Genomic DNA, 23,587 nt, shown 5'->3' with positions numbered 1-23,587 from the left:
GTAATTATTAATAACTTTTATGTGAAATGTTTTAACAAAGTTCATTACAGTGCGTTACAAAGAACTCATTATTGTTTTATAAATTAGAGACAAATACCAGTCTTCTTGCATATTCATTTAACCCACATTCATTTCACAATGAATACCATAATAACCAATTTTCGAACCACCACTAGAAGTCCCTGGTTATGCCATAAAGTCTTATTAATCAGGACTTTAGTTTCGTCTCATTTAAATTTCTAGTAAAGTAGAAATAAATCTATATCTGATTATATCTTTTATGTGAATCCTACCCCATGACGATCGTAAATCTATAGTACACTAAAGGTCGAAACCGGTGTGGGTAGTGACCCTTCCCATAATGCATAGTATTATACATGTCCGCAAGGAGATGTGCTTTGCATTATGGGATACTAAGGCAAGTGATGTAAAGTCATACCACCTTTGCAACGAGTTGCCTCAGTCCTGAAGATACTTCACGCGCAAACTGTGTTTGCTTGTACTTGGATAAAGGATTAAACTAAATATGTAATTTCTTGGTATCTTTAATTTATAGTATAACCAAGTGAAAAATTTTCAACACCTTATGGTACATTATTTCCGTGAGGAAGCTGAAGTTTAGCTAATCCGAAACCTATTTATTTATTTATTATTTACTTTTGCATGTTACAACATAACTTTTCTGAGAATTCTAACTATAATTCTTTAAATATTTAATAAATTTTTTTCATGATTTTCCTTTTAGTAAAATCTGATTGATCAATTGGAATCAGTTGATTGCTTGACTATATCGATTATCTGGACAAACAGCAGATGTAGGGACTGGTTCATCACAGTCTGGATTATCGCACGGACATCCCGTTAATATAATGTTGTCAACTGCAATTGTACCCCTTCCACTTCTCCATGTCTGTGCCCGAAAGTATATCTGTGAAATAACACAATAATAATAGAAATTATTAAGGAAATTCGTGTAAAATATATTATATTTAGCAGTCTTCAAATATCGTTTTACATGAAATTTAAGTATGTTAAATAGGTTAAACATAATTTTAAATATGTCAGCCTTCATGAAATTAACACATTATTAATTAATCAATTAAATGAATTATTAATTAAATAAACATTTTGCGAGAAATAATAGGCTTAATAAACAGATTTGGTCTGTCAGAAACATAGAACGCATTCGGATTTATTGGCTTATCACAGCAGACTGGCTGCATAACGAACTATTGTTTAACTTGTCTAAACTTGAACGCACATGATCCGTGCTGTCATACTAATCATTTAGAAATATACATCCATGTGCGGACCTTTTTTTGAACAGACTGCCTGCAAATTTTCAACAGCTACTTTGTAATTTAACTGTAACGTAAATACTTGTAAAATTCCAACAGTGGTCACTGACGTATTGATAAAAGAGAATTCTGAAACCTAACTTCTCAGACAAAAATATACTTAAGCAATTTTTTATGAAGCGTATTAATTTGCAGTTTATAGCGGTTGTCAACGTATTCCATTTTAAAGACTTTTTTAAGGTATTCCTACCTTTACTTGATCTGTCATGAAGTCGAGGTCTAATGATACGGAATTCCAAGTTTTGGATTTTTTATTTGAAGACCACATGGGAGTCATGTCTTGGCAGAATAATTGTCTGGTGCTAAACTCCAAGAAGTCTGCTCCATCACCTTCGATGTAATAATCAAATGATACACATCCCTTTATCTTAGCATGCACATGGAACAGTTCAGATCGGAGTGTTGCTATGCGGCTGTTGGATGACCTTGCGTCCACCACCATGAAACTGCCTGGAAATATATTCATATTAATAAAAATTACAATAATAGCAATTATTACTAATTGTTTTGAATGTAAACAAAAGAGATATGTAATTTTCGTAAGTAAACTCTGGATCAGTATGTATATAAACATTAAAGAAATTAGCCAACTATTATTATCCTTTCTTTTTAATAATTTATCAATGTAAAGTTGCAGCCTTGTTTGATTTTTTTTTTCTCAGGACAATTTAAATATAAGAAAATAAAGTTACCTCTTCGATTGCCAAGGGTCATCCACTCCCATCGAAGCCATTCCGCATATCGTGCCGTCACCGGGCTGTTGCTAAAGTAGCATTCATCTTCTTCAAAATCACATTCGTATCGCCCCATTTTTGGAACTGGTGGGCGTTTTTCTCCTTTGAAAAAAAAAAAAAAAAAAAGAAGAAGAAAATAAAACGATGACATTTTGGTGCTGGAAATACTTTCGAAAAAAAAAAAAAATATTTATAGAATTGAAACACATTTACATATGAAAATTAACTGTACGAAATATATTTTCAATTTATTGATTAAAGTAAGCGAGTAAAGTTCTTAATCAATACTAATACATTACCCCTATTTGTATTATTGAATAATTTTCGTATTATTATTTATTTTTTATTAATAATCTCAAATCATGTTCATTGGACCAATCAGGTCTCCAATAGAAGAAGCGATGGGCTCCTACTGGGAGATTAAATTCATTGCCTACCTAACGACAAAAACATGCCTACAGCGACATTTGAATCACAGCGGATAATATATTAACAACTCGACCAAACGGCCCAGCAGTTTAGATATTGTTTAATTTTATTTTATACAGTCTAATGCAGGGTGACCACATCTAGTACTTTCGTACTAGATCTAGTATGTTTTTTAAATTTTTAGTGTTCTAGTACGTTCACCAACAGATCTAGTACTTTTTCTCTTCCGAATAATAATAATAACAACGACATGAGAGTTAGACATATGAGTTGAATATTTTTCTCTTTTACATCCCTGTATGTCACATTCAGTGACACAAGAATATGATTACTCTTTTTTTTTTTTTTTACCTACCCTTCTCACTGTTCGCTAGTCTTCTCTCTCCCCCCCCCCCCCCCACGATCCCGTACTCAGGCAATCCGACTGGCATTAGCCAGTGAAAATATATTCTTTGCTGTTCAAACACTTCTTCGAGCGTTATAAGAAGTCCAGTGTTTTTATTAATTTTTTTAACAAAAACTTGTTTAATTGTTCATCGAAAATATTATTATTAAGATTTTACTTTTAAACACGGACAAGAAAAACTTTCTAAATTTAAATTTGATTCTAAATCTCAGGGGAAAATGAGTGCATGAGTCAGTAAAGTGCATAAACGAGCTACTGAAAGTGAAGATCTCAATGCCCTTCCCACTCACAAGAAACCACTTCTAACACAAGTAATTCAGATAAAAGAGAAAGTGATGCTAGTTATGATTCAAATTCAGGTTTTACAAGGTTCATCTAAAAAGATGAAAATATCATATAAGCAAAAATTCAAAGAAGAATGGTTGGAGGATCCCATTCTTAAATCCTGGATTTATTCAGGTAAAAGCAAAGCAGACACTGCTTATTGTAAATTTTGTGATAAAAGCACTAAATGGTAGCAAATGTCTATTGATTCGTTATACAAACACTCCAAAACACTAGCAGAATGTAGAATCTAAAAGAAGTCACCAGGTATAATGTCGTTGTTTAAATCCAGTTCCAAATACCAGTCGGAAAAATAAATTAAAGAAGCAGAATTAAGATTATGTGCATATGATACAGTTAGGTCCCTTCCGTACAGGGGTGCAAAGAACCCGGGCGTCACAATTTCTGGGCGATATAATCGAACACGTTCATGAAAAATAGGGAATAAATAATACACTGAACTGTTTGTGCATATTTGTCACCTTCGAATGTGAGAGATTTCAGTTAGGGGCTGAGTCGCTGTGTAGTTAAATGGTACGAGCTTCAACACAACTTACTTTAATCGCTGCTCTCAGCATACTGAATAAACATTCTAGGAATTTCTCGAGTTTTCTTCTTGATGGGCTTGTGTTTCACTCAGAATTTCTCCTTGAGTGCAGGTCACAAAGATGCCTCCAACGATTTTGATCTTAAGCCTCTCTCTTCCATGTTATACCCATAAATTTCACCAGTGGATCTTCTCATCTTGTAGGTGGTATTCCTGGTGTTCTCTTTATTCCTGTTGTCAGTCGAATATTCTATATGCTCATCTGTTATCCCTGAGTCTGGCTATGTGACTTGCCTATCTCCTCCTGCTTTCATATACTGCAGTTACCACATCTTTTATGCCTGATCTCTTTCTTAGTTCCATGTTTCTAACATGTTCCATTTTGTTGATGTTACAAATCCTACGTTCCATTGCACGATGAGTTATTCTGAGAGCTTCTTCTTTTCTTGTCGTGTTCCATGTTACATTATAGGAGTATGTTTGTTTATTATATAAAAATAAGGTTTTTTTACTATTTGTGTTTTTTTTCTTTATTTTAATATACATTCCTTTTAATGCACAGTATAATAAAATGATTCGTAACGTGTTATTGTACTTCGGGATCCTTTAATTTATAATGGAATGGGGGCACAAAAAATTTGCACTCAGGAGGCGCGAATCAAAGGAACGACCCTGGATGCCGAACACAATCTGCTTTTGCGGTTTATGGATACTCTTCCAATTCTATTGAAAACAATGGCAACTGATAACGAAATTGCTAAGAAAACAGAGTGTGGACGCACTAAATGTAACTATCTTATAAAAAATGCGTTGGCTGTAGATTCACGCAATGAAATCTCAAAAAAAACCTCCTTTGGTGAATAGATTCCTTTTGATAAAAGAAAAATTGAAACATTCCTCAGCTACAGATTCTACTATTTCTGAAGAGTTAATTTAATTAGAAAAATCTGATAAAAAATAATGAATAAATACTTCCAGTGTTTTTCTTGTGGGTGGGAACCCCTGTATATACGTAAATAGCATAGTAAATAACTAAAAATTTAATGTTACATTATTTTAAACACTAAAATAAAACTAAAATTTATCTGGTAAATTAATACACATGTGAAGTGCTAGAGTTACAATTGGGACTTCTGTTATGATGATTGACAGCTCTTGGACTCATAGATGACTAAAGCGAGGTGAGTTTTGACTTTTTTCTTTTCATATTTGTTGTACATGTGTTAACTTATCAGTTTTACATTGACTTCATCTTTGATAATAAGGTAGTAATATCGTAAAATGCCTTACATAGAGTGAAACGAAAGCAAATGAAAATTTAGTACTTTTTTTTTCCAGATCTAGTACCTTTTTTCCTGCATAAGTTAGTACGAAATATTTTTGCTGGGTGGTCACCCTGGTCTAATAGCTTTCTTGCTATAGGTGGTCGTATCATTTGTTACTGTGATTCATTTTATATCCTTTTTCCTGGAGAATTTATTAGTGTAAGAAAGAATATCTTGGAAATTCTAATCTGGCAGAAAAAGTTTCGAAATTATTTTGATTCAGTACTGACAAATACGTGGTAAAATTCCATTATTAGCTAAATATTCGTAATTGTGGTCATAAATAATTTATCTTCTAGGCATAGAATACTCCTTAACAGAATGTGTATTGACTCGGACTTCGTCGCTGTTTAAAGACCTGAATTTTAACATCAATTGCAGGTAATTTCTTTGACACACTCCTGACAAATAACAGTAAACTCATGTACTTTTATCATCTACATAATAGTTTTGCTGTCGACATGTAGTAATGTGTTAGATCCATAATGCACAGCCGTTTACGGTTTCGCAATCGGTATTGAGGCAGTTTCTTTCAACAGAAATCAGCAGTGCAGCTGCTTTGACCAACAGCTGATCATCTCAGAATTCACTTACATCATATAAACAAGGCTAAGAAATCAGAAGACGCTTTGTGTTTTATTTCATCACTCTTTTTTCGCTTTCTATATAATCGACATCTGCAGGAACAGCACATCGACATCCTAATTGTATTTTGCCCAGTTTACACAATGATTTTTGGCAAAAGTGACATTTCTAATTTGCATCCAGTTGTTAAAGAACCTTATGATATTGAATTAATAATGTTTACAATATTTCGATTTCCAACTGCACGTATAAAGAATTCTGTTCCATATTTTTGCTAGTTCAAGAGATACACGTGTCCTTTATTCTTGGCTATTATATGCAAATTAGAAATCATTTTCCATATGAATTATATTGAAATACAATGAGCGAGGTTCATTTAAAATGTGCTCTACAGAACTGCTACAGACATCTAGGTGACATTCGAATCTTTTGCTTTAAGCCTAATACTATACAATTCTGTACCAGGCAGTTATCGTACAGTAAATCAGTCCTAGTGAAATCAAATTGCAGCATACTGTAAACTGTGTTCTGTCACATAAATATTATCGTATCCATTTGAACCATATAATACCAAAGAATGTGAAAAGTTTACTGATTTGAAGAAAGATAAAACGCACTTACCGAAACACTCGTAGAGTCTGTTAAGACGCCTTACATCGCCTGGACTAAGATCATGCTTTTCATACGGTGGCACCAGTGTTTTTTCAGTATTTTTGGGACTCATGGTCATCTTCTCGTTTCTGCTGAAGCTGTACGAATCATAGATCATGATGGAATCATAATCAAAAGCTTCGTTTAGGGTATTGGCTCCCCAGTTGGGATTTTTGTCAAAGTTGAATTTCTGGTCTAAAACGGAAATGGAAATTTATTTTTCATTTAATTTTAAGTAAATTATGCATGTGTTTACATACGTGCGCACACAGACACATATAGTCATTTAAAAAATTTACCTGCATAGCGAGAAATATATATTTTGATTAAATTTTACCTTATTACGTGAAGATGGAACAGTGTGATCAATCACATAATTCAGCTTGAATGTGCTCACCTTCCATGATGTTATCCCAATATATATCCAGGTAATTGTCCCTGTCCGGCCTCGTATGTTCGTGCCATAATCCTACAGCATGACCCAACTCGTGTGTTATGATTCCGACGGACTCACATCCTTCACCTAAATTAACAGGTTGTTCATTCTTAATCATTCCGATTTGAGAACTACATCTGGAAGCATTAAATACCATTTTTCAGGGAAATAAAATTATATAGGAAAGCACAAGATGAAAACTATGAACAATCAAACAAGTTATTATACGATATATATTTTTTTATTGCTTATCAGTATGATTCTGTGACTGAAATTAGAATTATGTAGTTAGCTAGATAAGGATTGTTAGTCTAATAGATAGTTCTCACTGTTTTCGTCTTATAATCCTGATTCAGGATAATATCGTCGATGTTAATCACAATTGATCAAAGCTGGAAATCATCTGATTCCTTTCTCAATTTCAATCGTTTAGTACGACAATCTAACTAAAAATATAAAGGATTATGTCCATTTTTGTTAATTAAAATATTTAAAAATATTAACGCAATTTCAATTGATAAAAATTAGTATCAATTTCAGTTCCTCGCTGACAAATTCTTTAATTGGAAAACTGGAAATGATACAATGACTTCATGGATATTAGGTCATTGGATCAAACACACAATACTAATATCTTAACTGCTAATAGGATAATGCTTCTTGAATATTGATAAAATAGTCTTACCCGTCACCGAATCGTAAAAGTAGATAGTTTTTGTCGCTTGCTGTTTTTGGACGAAACCGAATACAAGTATGGTTGTGATATGCTGAAATGGCCTGAACTACGAGATTCTTATAGCCTGGAAAAAAACAAAAACAAAACAAGATCATTGAATGATTTATAAAACTTAAAATATAGTAAAAGGCACCCAATATTGTTTAAATGAAAAATCTTTTTAAATTGTAATTTAAAATGACAAAGACACTAGCATTTAAAATTCAAAGGAGTATTTTAATTGCAGTACTACTATTGAGGCAACACGACGAAGTATCCCTTGTCATTGTCCAGCATCTGAATTAGTTCTTCTTGTGGAAGGAAGAAAAATATGGATTATTTTCAAATGAAAAAAATCTTTTCACTTTTCTGAAATAAATAATTTCGCTTTTACAGGCGAGATACGTCCTGTTCGCATTTACGGAGGTTATCGAAAAAAAAATTGTCTAATGGCACTGTGGGCCTAAACATTTTTTTGTGATATTCCGAGGCTAAACACCAAAACAACTGTCATCAGTAACAAGAAGATGCAGAGAATAGTTCTGCACGATTACGTTTGCACTATTTATATAAGAATATTGTACATTCATCATTTATTTGATATCAAGACAAAGTTCAGTCATATAGTCCATAGTCATGAACTTCTAGCACTTTTTTTAATTAGTTAGAACCATGTGATAAAATGATGCGTGAGAAAGGAAAAACTAAGGTCAGTTGAAGAACCAGACCCGAGAAAAGATATTTTCCCTCTGAAAACCTTGAGTGTGGGAATACTAGGTTTGTCCTAACTTCAGCTGTCAAGGTTCCTCGCTACCAACTCGTTCATCGAACCCTCCCATTTCTTTCCCAAACTGTCAGTTTTATTTCGAAAATCATATTTTTTATTAAAACATTATTAGTTATAAAAAGGAAATTACATAAATTTATATTATACAATCACAAATTATTTTCAAAGTAACTATAAAAAAATAATAATAATATTAGGAATATATCTAATAAGGAACACTGAGGTAAGAGAAACCATGAATAAATTTGGTTCTGTTCAAAATAAATTCATTAATACAATTATAGGCTTGTGAAACCCAGTATTCGCATCCACAACACTAGAACACCTGCAGAAAGGCCTAAGTTCGATTCTCGTCTAGATCAACGAACTTTTTTTTCTAAGATCAAATCTAATATCAAATCTCGAGTTAGTCGATCTCTGGCACGAGTAAGCGAGTCGAGTTTTTTTTTTTTTTTTTTTTTTTTTGGAAGCTAGGATTTTTCTTCCCTTAAACTCAAGAAAATCATAGAACCTACACTATTTCAGACAATAAATATAATATTAGGATTGGGGACCAAAAGATAGCGGCATTTTTCATCCACTTCTGTTCACTTGATGCCATGTATAATTAGTGATGGTCTTGGGCCAGCTATCTATGATTAGCTTCCAGTGGAGACTAAACTTTCCCCTCAGTCTCCAAAAGTGAGATAGGGCTAAACAACCACGTCTACTCCTTCTGAGGAATTAAAGGCGTTTGTGGGTTATTTTATTATTTTTTTAAATTATAGACATGATTAATGATATCTTTAAACCAAATTAAGTACAAAGAAATAGAAAATTAAGAATATTCAATGTTTTGGATAAACCCATTATGCTGTATAGAAGTGAAACAGGGACGATAATAAAATAGACCAACAAAGAATAACATTGTCAGAAATGATTTGCCTCCCATTTCTTCTTCTTTTTTTATTTTTATTTTAAAGAAACAGAAATTTTACAAAAACTACAACGACAACCAACTTTACAAACGATAGATAATTATAATAACAAATCAAGATGTGAATAGAATGTCACCGAACAGACTACCAAGAAGAATTCTAAAATATAAACCAAATCGAAAAAGAAACGGATGAAGACCCTTAAAGGATTAAGGACGGACAGGAAGGTAATGATAAAAGGTAGAAAGCCGATGGTGTTTTGATCCATGAAATTTGCTCAGGTGGTCTGACTGTTTCATCCTTGACTTGTAAGGAGGTTAAGGATATGGTGTGAGGAAGCAACAGGCTTGTAGGCTTAATACCGTGAAAAGAAAAAGAAGATCAGTAGGATTGTCACTTAACAGTTAATGTTAATGCTTTTCTTGGATATAACTGTGTTAATGCAAGGCTCGTACGTTTTAAATTTAAAATAAGAATTAAATCATTGAATGTGGTTAGTTGCTGTGATCCAAATGAGGATCAAAAAGATACGAAAAAAAGGATTGCTTCTTTAACTAGCTATAAGACATAGTAGACACTTTTAAGAAATATGATGTAACTGTTATTTTAGGGATTATGAATGCTAAGGTTGGTACTGATTCCATTCTTGGACCATTTAACATTGGCAATTGAAGTGTCAATGAGAGATTTCTCTAGTTATGTAAGCTGGACTGAGAATAACCAACATTTATTTCACAAATAAAGGTATTTACAAGTACAATTGGACACGACCTGATGGTACACAAAATAACATGGATAATGATTCCTAATTAATAAAAAGTGGGCAAGTTTTGTGCCGAAGAACACTAGGATGAACAGAGGTGAAGATGTAGATTATGACAACTAACTTGTCAAGAGCACATTGCAGTTGGAACTTAGAAAATGTACTCTGAGACTTGCCTCTTTCTTTTTTAACACTAAAGCATTGAACAAGGCCGATACTGCTAGAATTTGGATGAGTTGATTAGATGTTATGAAAGAGCTAGCCTGCAAGATCATGATGTAGGAATATCCGTGGGACGCTTCAAGAGCACCAGGCATGAAATTAGGAAATATTCAGTCTGGTTACATCTTAGTGACTTTTGGTTTTATGAGCAACCGGTAATTGTGTAGGTTTTTACGTTATCAATAGCATGTTTATGGCAGCGCCATCTCGGAAAGAAAAACTGAACTAAATTCAGTATTTCTTAGTTTCATAGCAAAAATGAAAAGTTCATGTGCTACTAAATATAAAAGCTAAACTCAAAGTAACAAATAAGTAGCACGAACTTACTCTGAAATGAAGAATGAATTTCATAAGGAACTTCATTATTGGGCCAAAGTTTTTCAAGGTTCGTAATAGCATTTCGATCCTGAAAGAAAAGAAGAGAAGCAACAGATATCAATCAATAAACGATAAAACATGGCACATTAAATTGATATAAAAATCCAATTAATAATCAATTATAATCCAGTCTATGATGAAAATTAAACTGAAGTGTGATTGGAATATATAGTTTTTGCGCTTCCGTGAATTCATTATTCTTTATATTATCAAATAATTAGTTAATAATCAATAACTGTTAATCTATGGATTACTGATGGTGGAACATTAATTACAACCTACTAAATGTGTCTTTAACCTATTATTAAAATTGAAAGTCGCGTAGAATTTTAACATTGTATGGGTGTAAAATTTGTAGTTTTCGAGAATTATCAATGAGAAGAATGTCTTTTAGACTGAGAATTAATCATCGGATACATTATTACTATTATATTTACATTATCGGATGTAGATATTGTAGATAAATTCAATCAATTGCTTTTATATGAACAAATAAATACAGTTATGACAACTGTATTATTATAAAAGATTGACTTCATGGCACAATCACTAAAACCGGTATATCCTAATCATTTCAGGGTGCGATGTGGTCCAATAAAGCAACTAACTTACCTGATGAGGATCGATGCCGAGAATGTCTCCCTCAAAAAGTCCTGAAAAGTACAGAATAATTGTGTTTAGAAATTCAGTTTTAAAATTTAAAATTCCTTGCAAATTTAATAATACAACAAAGCGAATAATTTTTGCTGAAATATTTTACATACCTGGCTTTTCCAACGGGGGATAGCGTCCTAATAAAATAAAATGAAAAATATCGTTCAGTATATGGACTTTCATTATTTCTGTTTATTTTATATAATTTATTTGTCAATATGAAATTTTATCAGTTAAAATTTTTCGTCTGCTTGTCTATGGACTGACGAGTTTTTTTTTCATTCGATACGTCAGCTGACCTCGAAATCTATTATGCTACTAGTTCCAGCTCTGGAAGAAGCGAAAAACTTTCAATTCAGTAATGAATAAATAACTGAAATTAGATTCTATTTGTTTTATTTTCTCGAGAATTTTGAAAATAGATGGAAAGAAAAATTTAAGAATAACGATATTTTCATGATGGTGGAAGACAACTGAATTTCATGCACAAAATTTGCAAAAGCAATCTATCATTGCAAATTAAGATTTATTTCCATCTTATTAAAAGGTCATAGTAGAGGAATACTGCTAACTATCGAAGGAGGAATCCAAGAAAAAAAGACTGTAAGGAAACCCCAAGACTGAAGTGGTTCAATGACGTTAAAAACGACCTACTAATCTTCCTGTTAATTACAGAAATTTTCAAAGATTTTAATTACAGAATTAAGGTCTTTCAACTCTGTTTTCTTTTTCTTAGATAGTCCAAGACAATCGCAGTCTTATTTGGAATGCTTGGATTCGGTTAACACCTAGAAAAGTTTATGTTTGCCGAAGGCGATCAAGTGTGTATTTGCGCATGCGCTATCGTTGGCTCTGTGAATACATGAATTTATTTTATCTAATAATAAAATATATCCAATCAGTAAAATAAGCTACTAACAGTAGCATTTTTAAAATAATTCTGACGTCAAAATCTGAGAATGTTAAATTTTTTTCTTTAGAGTAATAAGATTATTTCTCTCTTTGTCGTTTATAAACGATTTTAGAAATTTCCTCTAAAAGTCGGAAAATGAAAACATTCGCTATAGGTTAGCAAAATGCTTGAAACCATAACTGGTGTTTCATAGTTGGAATTAGAAATGAATATATAACAATTGATTCGTGTGCTAATTTAGATATTTATTTATTCCAGTCTCATAATGCACATTAGTTTATTGTTATTAATGCTTTTAGATGAAAAATTTCGTTTTATTTATTTATTTTTTTCTTCTGGGATAATTTCAACTTATTCTTAAAATACACAATAATTCATTTTTACCACATTTACACAAATATTTCTATAAGTTTTTTGTTTAGTAAAATGCAAATATGGTCAAAAAAGTTGCATAATATCGAATAAATAGAAATAAAAGATTATTTATAATAAACATTTACGATTTCTTTACCTTGTACAGAGAAAAGTGTTGCAGTGATCAATGCAACGGACATGAATATTGCAAATGCCATCTTGAAAGACCACGTACGCACTTTAGGTACTGATGTTTATATATCCCCTTTGTATCTTGGGGAATTTTCCAGATGTAAATTATCTCTTCATTCCTCTTTGTACATCTATATGCACCACGGCTATCACCAAACTTATCAGGTAGTGAAGGACAGCTGTACATATATAGCTAAAGATCAGTATAACACGTAAAAAAGAGATTACAATGAATACATCAATTAATACATTTTTGAAGTAATGAATTTTAAATAAAACTTTCAAGACTATTTCCTCTGTAAGTAGAAGGACAGGAGTACTAAATAAGGTTAAGTTTATGCCATAAACTTAACCTTATTTAGTACTGCTGCATTTCAAACGTAGTTTAGAGTACTCTGCGCATCTCTCATCGAAAATAGTACGCATTTAGTAACTATATAACTATATAAATATATATATATATATAATTGAGGTGAGGATTTTACAGATCTTTGGACGGATATTACTGGCATCAAAAATAATTACACCAGAAACTTTCAAAATACCTTAAACGATATGATAACAATGTAAGAATTAAAGGACAACCTAAATAAAATAAAATAAAAAAATGGCAAATCAGCAGGAGAAGATGGGATAAATTCCAAACTGTATAAATTTGCTGGAAAAAAATTTCATCAAAGATTACTAAAATTTTTAAATAAAATATATGCAAATGGACAAATACCAATAGAATGGAATACAAGCATAGTAATACCTATATTGAAAAAAGAGGATAAAACAAAACCTGCTAACTATAGAGGTATTAGTTTATTGAATACATGCTACAAAATATATAGCAGAATACTTAATGAAAAACTAAAAATATACAGTGAAAAATAGTATTAGAATATCAAAATGGATTTAGAAAAGGACGCTCTACAATGGATGCAGCTTTCTGTTTAAAACTACTTAGAAAAAAGAAGAGAATTTAATTTGGAAACTCAACTTTTGTTTATAGATTACGAAAAAGCATTTGACAAAGTAAAATGATATATGCTGTTTGATATATTGCAAAGAATAAATATACCTACTATTTTACTACATGCAATATTGAATATATATAAAGATAATGAAATAAAAATAAATGAAAAGTTGCCTGAAAAACAATCTATAAACCAAGGAGTAAGACAGGGATGCCCTCTGTCTCCAATACTTTTCAATATTTACATTAATGAAATATTAATACAGTGGAACACCTTAAACAATCAAGGTATAGAAATTTCCCGGAATAACAAACTGAATACGCTGTCATTTGCAGATGATCAGGTAATAATATCAGATAAGGAAGACAATTTACAAAGAGCAATATATAATTTAAACATTATAGTAGAACAGTTTGGAATGAACATTTCCATAGATAGAACTAAAACAATGGCATTTTGTGGACAAACTCCAGTTAGAAGCAAAATAGTTATTAATAATAAAATAACAGAACAGATAAATACTTTCCGTTATCTTAGCTGTGAAATATCATATGAAGGAGAAAAAGACAAAAATTAAAAACTTCAAAATGTTTATAGATTATAGGGCTCATAAATAGAACGCCCAACCCAAATATAGTACAAAAAGAAACACGCTTGAAAATATACAATACTTTAGCAGTGCACATTATTATCTGGCAGTGAAATTTGGGCACTAAACAAACAAGATAAACAAAAAATAAAAACAACGAAGTGAAATGAGATTTATGAGAAGAACTGCAAAATACACATTATTAGATCAAAAAAGGAACGAAGACATTTTAAAAGAACTAAAAACAAAATCAATAGAAGAAAAAGTAAACAATTATAAACACAAATGGATTGAACATGTAAACCGAATGGCCAACACCCGACATCCTAAACAAATACAAATAAAAAGGATACTGGATGGATAATGAGACCGGAACAGACCAATATGGTCCATACCCGTAATTAGTGTTATGATGATGATGAGGTAAGGAAAGAAGGTTTATTTAAACTCATGGAGACAAAATTGGAGTACAAGACCAACCAAGTAAAAGTGAGAACTGAAAGATGGAAAAAGAAGGCATTGCATGGAAAATACCTTCATAGCATAGAGGACAGCGCTGACAGCAACTTGACCTGGCAATGGTTGAGAAATGGAGCACTAAAGAAAGAAATAGAATCAGTAATTTTTGCAGCACAAGAACTGCCCATTAATGGCCTGTTTGGCCGAGTGTTATGCCGGCTGTTGGCCGAATGGTTAGCGTATCCGCTCTCCAGCCCAAAAGGCTGCGGGTTAGAATCCCGTCGTGGGCATGGATGTTTGTAATTGTCTGTGGAAATACTAGCGATAGATGGCGTTGGTGGAGAAAGAGAGTTGTAGAGTAGCTGACCTCCCTCGATGAGTCTTTGGACTGCCTAGAGGTGTCGCGTAAAAAAAAAAAAAAAAAAAAAAAAAAAAAAAAAAAAACCGTCATGAAGGGAAAAATACAAAAAATTCAAGAAGACAGTAAATGCAGATTGTGCAAAGAGAAGGAAAAAAACAGTAGACCACATAAATTGATGCAGCAAAATCGCACAAATTGAGTGCCGTTAAAAGGAAGATAATTCACTGGCATTTATGTAAAAAGTACGGGTTTAAAGTATCTAAAATATTAGAAGCATAAAGTTGACCAAAACTCGATTGAGAATGAAAAAGCTAAAATACTCTGGGATTTCAAAATCCAGACTGACAAAAGCTTGGAATGTAATACACCCGATATTACAGTGGTTGAAAAAAGTGAAAACAAGGGTGTTACGTCAGTACCAGGAGATAGTCGGATTGACGACAAAGAAAATGAAAAACTTACAAAGTATCGCAACGAATCTGGCAAAAGAAAACGAAAGTTGTTCTCATAATAATAGGTGTTTTAGACGCCAGTAGCGCACTCAGGATTTAATCTTGAAGGGAGAGCGAGTTGAATAGACAATTTGAGAATGCAAACTACGCATCGCATCCGACCTATGACTGAGCATCTGCAATGATCGCTAATTCATAAGTAGTAGAGAAAAAGATGACACGACACAACATAAATTAAAAATGAAAAAAAAAAAAGAATTTTAATTAGGAAAAGATTTTGGGAAAATTTTCTATTTTTTTTTCTTCTTTTTTCCTTTGGGGGGGGGGGGGGGGCTCTTGGCCTCTCCTCTGGGTGCGCCACTGTTAGACGCTATCCCCAAAACATTCAAAAAAACATCTAGAAGCACTGGAGGATTAAAAACCGGGCAGCTGCAAAAGGCTGCTTTGTTCGGCACAGCATTCATTTTCAGAAAGTATTTCCACAACTCAAAGGCCCTTGGGTAGGGCTCGAATTAGTGGAATATAACCATCCTTTTACTTAAGGCTGAGGAAGCAAATCAAGCTTGGATGAATATTATATATATATATATATATATAATTAAAGTTATCAGTGTTAATATTATTAGTGTAATTAATTAGTGGAATTAATGTTATTAGTGTCCGCTACACTGTAAAAAAAAGCAATATGAATATTGTTAGTTATTTTTTTCTTTGTGTTCTCTAGATTGTATGCCAGTGCAGTGCAGTAGTACAAGTTGTGTTTAGCAGCAGTTAGTCCGAACTGTGGTTGAATTGGGTGATTTTTTAGACTTCCAAAGAGTACAATTCGTAGGAGCCCGTTTAGTAGGAGCGCATGTAACCAGAACAGCCCAATCAGTCGATGTGTCAAGAGCAACAGTCTCCACGGTTAGGAGGCATGGCAAGACGTACATAAGACGTACACGTACATAAAGCATGACAAGACTTCATCGGCGAAGGAGAATAGCGGCCGAAAACCAAAATTGAATGATAGGAAACGTCGAACACTAACAAGGATTATGTCCAAACAACACAGAACTACTACAGCAAAAGTGACAGCTAAACTCAATATCCAACCAAAAACATTTGCTAGAAAATGTTTTTGTAGAACGTTTGTCAGCTGTATTAAAGACAAATGGTGGTCCCACACCTTCTTAATAAAGACATATCACATATTTTCCAAGTTTTCAATTATTTTGTCCAAGGTCGCCCTTAGAAAGAGTGTTCTAGGTTTGATTACGCAGAAAATTTCACAAAGCCAACATCCACGGACGATCTGCGATTGCTAAACCTTTACATGAAACTGGACAGTTAATGACAAGAAACGAGTGATTTGGTCTGATGAGTCAGTGTTTGCTTTATTCCCAACAACGGATTGGATTTATGTATGGAGGACTCCAAAGAAAGCGTACAATTCAGACTGACTGGTTTCAACTGTCAAACATAGGGGGATCTGTGATGATTTCAGAGACATGTCTTGGAATTCGGCTGGCCCCATTAAAAACCTAAATGGTCGAGTAAATGCTAGCGCGTGCGTGAACATTCTGGCTGATCAGGTGCATCCTATAGTCCAAATGTTGTTTCCCAACCATGCTATTTTTCAAGATGATAATTCGCCCATATGCACAGCCAGAACAGTTCAGTCTTGGTACGGAGAAGAAATTCAACATCGGCACTAGCGAATTGAATCATCTAATTTGAATATAATTGAACCACTGTAGACAATTTTGGAGAGCAGAGTGAGAGGCAGATTCCCACCTTCAACATCTCTCAGGCAGTTGGCATATATTCTGATGGACGAATGGTACAAAATTCCACTAGACACTATTAAACGTTTTATGAATATATTCCTAGACGTTTGTCAGCTGTATGAAAGAAAAATGGTGGTCGCACACCTTCTTAAAAAAGACATATCACATATTTTCCAGGTTTTCACATTATTTTGTCCAAGATCGCCCGAAGAAAGAGTGTTCTAGGTTTGATTCCAGTTGCCGACTAGAGGAGCCTTTCAACCTTTCTTCGACCAGTTCCCGAGTTAGTCGATCTTTGGCATGGGCAAGCGGGTTCCCCCCCCCCCCGAAAACTTGTTTTTCGTTCCCTAAAGTAGAAAAATCGACCGTAGAACCCACACTATTTCAGACATTGAAACATTTGCGTTAGGGTTAGGGACCACGAGATAGCAATATTTGTTAGCTGTATCTTCAGTGGACGGTGCTTAAAATTAGTGATAGTCTTGGGAAGCTATCTCTGATTGGCTACCAGTGGAGATTGAACTTCCCGCTCAGTCTCCAAAAGTTAGATATGGCCTTGCTTAATCCTATTATTATTATGTAACACCTTCAGGGAGTCCAAAGGCTCATCGAAGGAGGGCACCTATTCCACAACTCTCTGTTTCCAACTACAACAAACTGCAACTACCATCATCGTCAACCGCCGACCACCACCACTAGTATTTTCACAGACCATCACAGACCATCCATGCTTACGGCGGAATTTGAACCTGCAGCCTTTTGGCTGGAGAGCGGATATGCTGACCACTCAGCCAACTAGGCCTGCATATTATAAAGGAATAAAAGGAGCTATTTAATATATACTGTACACACACACACACACACACACACACACACACACACACACACACACACACACACACACACACACACACACACACACACACACACACACTTTTGCAGGATTAATCGTTTACTAGCGAATTGTTAACAGTGTATCACAGCCAACTAAGACTGTTGAGTTTAACACGTGATAAAGAAGATATTTATACGCCAGCACTTTATTATACGTAGCTTGCATTATGTAGGCACTGTCTTGAAAGACAACATGAACTAGAGAACACCTTGTTTGCTAGTTCACATTTATATAGTTGAAGGCGAAAGCTGCACTTCTCGTGGTGCTCCTCTGTAATTAGTGTTGACAGAGTAATTAGTGCTTGATAAGACGACACGCTAATATTGTTTGAAATCGCGTCATAAATTTTGTTGCGATAATCAAAGTTTTGTAGAACTTGAATTATCTGGCGTTTCAAAATCTCATTGCGTGATCTTTGTCAAAGATTCTTTGCACCATATGTATTTTTAATGTTCATTTTTAGATGGATTGAACTGCCATTGGTTGAAAAAAAACACAAAAGAGCACATAAAATGTAAAATCACTTAACCATGTTTCTAAAAATGGCTACTTTGCTGTCTAAGTTTTAATGAATTCGAATTTATGATTTTAATGATAACAAAATAATTAAAAGAACGGTTTTTAATGATGCATTCGGATAATAATAGGCCGTAGAATATACAGGAGTGTGCATAAATAAATAGCAATTAAGATTAGCAACAGAACCTTTCATCAAAAGAATGCACTCAATTACATTTCTTCGGCAGCGATAAAAAGACGTGGAGCTGATTGCCTTCCGATTTCCATAAAGTGAGCGGGCTTAAACAATCCTTCATCCCATCTGAAGAATGGAGAAAATGTGTTAGAAGATTTACTGATTTTTTATTTCATTTCTTCTGGACATTATTCATGCTGTCTTGAGAAGTGTTAGGCTTTCGCATCTGAACACCACTCCACCAGGTAGTGTCAACAGGATAATGTATACTGTACTGTAGCATCGCGTCTCCGTAATCTACGACTGTTTTAATATTTTCAGCCAGAAAATTAATTTTTATAATATTGTAAGGTGAAAGAAGACTTCCCCAATGAAATATATTGGGAAAAAAAAGTCATTTTTGGCTGGTCAAGTGATTAACGTATTCCCTCTCCAAACAGGTTGCAGGCACGAATCCCATTGTGGGAATGGATGGTTTGAAAATATCTTTAGGTGGGAGACTGACTAACCTTTATCGCAGCATCAAGTCCGCTTTTATTGTTAGTGTTTTGATTCCTTCAAAGTCCCCCATTATGAATGAAATTGTGATATATTCCCTAGTCCACATCTCTTTAACAGAATGTTCATTATTTGCAGGAATATCATTAATGGAATACGTTGACCACATAATTGAGATTATAACAGGAATTCATCATCATCATCATCAAATTCCTGCCATGTACCTTCAAGGGGTGTACAGGATGGTTCTAGGAAAATTCGCCGCAACATTTTCTTCGTAAGATATTCTGCATTCATTTTTGTAAATAATCAATGGATGATAAATAAATTCATTAAAAAGGCCAATTTTTATTAAGTGAATGTCAGTGATACATAACATAATGAAATCATTAAAAAATTGCAAATTAAAAGAGATGCTGAGTAAATAATTAACTTTTTGCTGCGGATCGTCAATTCAACAAATCCATCAGTAACATCGCTCATCTGAAGAAATGTTAATGCTGTGAAACGTTTAATTTTCGTGTTGGATTCAGCATCTGTTTGATAGCTTAACTTCAAACCAATGGCAACAATTTTGCGATAAAAAGTTTGTGCCATATGAAATAAATAACCTGTTATAGTTGTTGATGCAAATATGTTAGAAAAAGCGTTGATAGTTGCTTTCTCGAAGTCAACCATTAATGTTCCGGATCTAATTATAAACGTAAGCCCTTTAAGGCACTAAAGAAATTAAAGATGATGCACTTCCGTTTTATCAATGATTTTTTGAATTGTTTTTCTTTAAAAATGAATATTCTATATTAAAATATTGTAATGTGACCTGCAGTTAGTTAAAAATAATTGTCAGAAAAAAATGATCATTGAAGAATAAGTCTTGAAAGGCTTCATCTTGGTCAGTAATTATTTTTTTAATTTTTCACCAAACAGACAAATCATTTGCTCTACGGAAATTAAGAAAGTGATCGATAACAGACGATCTTAGGCATGAGTTTCCTTGGTAGTGTCTATTTAAAAGATGAGTATATTCTCTTTTTAATGACACGTCCAGTGATCTGACACACAGAGGCCTTTTGTCTGACACACTGAGTGTCAGACAAAAGGCCTCTGGAGATCTAATTTAATAATATTAGTATTAGGGACCACGAGATGGCGATAGTTGTCTGCTTTACCTCCGTCTCCCAAAGCGAATTAAAATCACTCATGGTTTTTCAGTTAGCCATCTGTTATGGCCTACTCTCTTGAGGAAATAAAAGGCGTTAGCGGACTTTTTCCCTTTTTTTTTTCTTAATTCAAATTAAAACTTGTTAAAATGGCTGCTTGTTATGCCGTACATTATCGATTGTTTAATTTCTGTGAAATTTAAAATCTTGAACATCGAATTCTGATCTTCTGGAATTCGGAAAGGGTACTTGAATTCCTAATTCTGAAAGGATTATGGGCAACAAATAAGAAGAATGCACATTAAATATATTTATTGGGTTGTGAACTCAATGAATTTTCGTTTAAATCCTTTAACAAGCTTCAGGAGATAATTTAAAATCGTCGATGGCGATGTCACCCGAACTTCCAGGAGCTCCATAAGCATAGAAATAGAACTGAAAAACAAAAGAAAAATCTATTTAAATATAATGAGCATCCTATTTTAAATTCATGAGAAAATTAGTTCAATGACGTAGGTAAATTAAGGGATAAAAACGAAATAATCAACAAGCTACATGAGAACAAATTTGTTTATTTTTAGAGCAAATATTATGTGCTGGAAGATTGGTTGTCACTTAGTCACGTGATAACAATCTACCATTATTTCTGTTCTCTGCATTCTAGATCTTAAGAAAACTGGGTCCTTACCCTTGCTCTGTCTTCCTCCAGACTAAGATCAACAGTGAAATCCTGCCAGTCGGATGACTTTTTATTGTTTGTTAGGACGTTGGCACTTTTTTTATTCCCCTGGTTATCAATCACGATTCGTTGGACTCCACCCCCATCCATAAACACCTTGATATGGAAACAAGCCTTTCTTGGATAGCGTACATAATACAATGGAGATTTTAAGCCAGCAATTCCATCATCCATGGCGGCCGTGTTAACATGCATCACTTTCCCTATACAAGAAATTGGGGGGGGGGTGGGGGGGGGGGGGGGTGGGGGGGGGGGGGGGTGGGGGGGGGGGGGGGTGGGGGGGGGGGGGGGTGGGGGGGGGGGGGGGTGGGGGGGGGGGGGGGTGGGGGGGGGGGGGGGTGGGGGGGGGGGGGGGTGGGGGGGGGGGGGGGTGGGGGGGGGGGGGGGTGGGGGGGGGGGGGGGTGGGGGGGGGGGGGGGTGGGGGGGGGGGGGGGTGGGGGGGGGGGGGGGTGGGGGGGGGGGGGGGTGGGGGGGGGGGGGGGTGGGGGGGGGGGGGGGTGGGGGGGGGGGGGGGTGGGGGGGGGGGGGGGTGGGGGGGGGGGGGGGTGGGGGGGGGGGGGGGTGGGGGGGGGGGGGGGTGGGGGGGGGGGGGGGTGGGGGGGGGGGGGGGTGGGGGGGGGGGGGGGTGGGGGGGGGGGGGGGTGGGGGGGGGGGGGGGTGGGGGGGGGGGGGGGTGGGGGGGGGGGGGGGTGGGGGGGGGGGGGGGTGGGGGGGGACTTTGCTTTCCGTACAACACTATTTTCCTGCTTTGTAGTTCAACTGTAACCTTTTCTGAATGGAACATTCATAAGCCTAGTCACTTCTCAAGTGAGTAACGCATGATCGTAGTCACCAACTGCAGGTTAAAATAGTCACTTCTTTAACTGAAACATCCTCTGATACTATAATCAAATCTAACACTCTTCAACTTCTAGTTCCTACCGTCACATGCTGCTTGTGGAAGTTGTCTCGGAACAGCTCAATAGATTCAGTTTCGTTCTTCTCATGAGATTTTACTGCTACCCAATCAATGTTTTTATAAAGTCTTCCATGTAACAAGTTCCTGTTTTAGTATATTCATTAATGATTTAGATTTGAATTAATTATGTAAATATTTTCTCTTTGTTAATGATGGTGTGAAGTCGAATGAAGTAGTTAACTGTTGGGACAACATCCCAGTTCTCTTTAGAATGATGAAAGATTGGATAGAATGTACATTAGATTACAACTAATAGAGTATCTGGAGTTGCAATTTAATTTTAAGGTTAATAAAAAAACAACAACTCTAGTTTTAGAAACAAGCAGGCATCGTTGGATTACAGTTTTTTTTTAACTTTCTTGGCCAGTTTTTAATGGAGTCAAGGAAATTGAATATACAGTATTCAGTACAAGATTTACTACGTGCGGGAAAAGGATTATCGTGATTATAACAAGAATCGGTAGATTAAATGTAGTTTACTGATTTTACTAATCAGAGAGCCCTAGAAATTGATTTGCGTATATTAATTAATTTCAATTCGAGAAACTTATAATGTAGATACTTGCAGTCTGTTGCACTTGGATAAAGTCCTTCTTGTGAATGTATAATGAATAAAACATTCATGGGGAGGATTGCTAGAACAAAGTTTGCTCAATAAAAAAGAAGGAAAGTCTATGCCATCTCGCAAAGACCGACTAACTCACAGTTATAGAAGTAAAGCATTGCATAACTATAATGGGATGGAGAATGAGTTATTCACATTATGGATATGTATTGATTACAGTATATGTAACTGACACTTAATAAATGCATATTTGTATTATTTTAATGTTTATTTATATATGTGAATAAACATTAAAAAACATTAAAATTTAATAAAACATTAAAATGTAACGCAATTCCAGCATAAAATATTAATTTCTCGCGTTTATCTTGTTCGAAGAAGCAAAAGTTTAACAACACTTAACGTAAATTTTTATGCTTGTTTCTCAGAAATCACGTTTAACTTCGAGAAACTTCCTCCGTATGCAAATAATCTACTGGAAGAGACATTTGACTACGACTCCATAATGCTGTACGACAATCACGCCTTCTCCAAGGACGAAACCTCGATGACTATGGTGGCAAAGTCGGTTACAAGCAAATTCATCGAAAAACATTTAATCGAAAGACGATTCATCGAACAGCAATTCATCGAAAATGCAATTTGTCGAAAAAACAATTCACCGAAAATTTTTCGATGAATTCTTTCATAATTCATCGAAAATTCATTTTTCTTGCAAAGTATTGTTTAAAAATCTTCAGTAACAATGCGGAACATTACTCATGCTACACACAACATATGGAAGTGGTCATAGAA

General features: G+C 34.7%; 2 protein-coding genes across 2 annotated transcripts; both read right to left on the bottom strand.

The window, feature by feature from the left end:
• Positions 1–623: 623 nt before the first annotated feature.
• LOC150095315 (astacin-like metalloprotease toxin 1) lies at positions 624–12,734 on the bottom strand. The gene is made up of 10 exons (XM_090410473.1): positions 12,656–12,734; positions 11,342–11,368; positions 11,190–11,230; positions 10,527–10,605; positions 7,481–7,595; positions 6,757–6,932; positions 6,330–6,554; positions 2,051–2,194; positions 1,549–1,808; positions 624–928 (listed from the first exon to the last, which is right to left on the bottom strand). The coding sequence occupies exons 1-10, from the start codon at positions 12,714–12,716 to the stop codon at positions 770–772; spliced, it is 1,287 nt and encodes a 428-aa protein (XP_090266599.1). The 5' UTR covers positions 12,717–12,734; the 3' UTR covers positions 624–769.
• An 8,090-nt stretch (positions 12,735–20,824) lies between these two features.
• LOC150095314 (uncharacterized) lies at positions 20,825–21,467 on the bottom strand. The gene is made up of 2 exons (XM_090409722.1): positions 21,218–21,467; positions 20,825–20,964 (listed from the first exon to the last, which is right to left on the bottom strand). The coding sequence occupies exons 1-2, from the start codon at positions 21,461–21,463 to the stop codon at positions 20,881–20,883; spliced, it is 330 nt and encodes a 109-aa protein (XP_090265848.1). The 5' UTR covers positions 21,464–21,467; the 3' UTR covers positions 20,825–20,880.
• Between the last annotated feature and the right edge of the window lie 2,120 nt (positions 21,468–23,587).

This window comes from Typopeltis vanoorti, chromosome 20, assembly GCF_054136105.1.
Source record: "Typopeltis vanoorti isolate ZY-2024b chromosome 20, IOZ_Tvanoo_1.0, whole genome shotgun sequence".
Classification (NCBI taxonomy): Eukaryota; Metazoa; Arthropoda; class Arachnida; order Uropygi; family Thelyphonidae; genus Typopeltis; species Typopeltis vanoorti.
The sequence above is the reverse complement of the archived record's forward strand: the minus strand, read 5'-3'. Positions and strand labels throughout refer to the sequence as shown.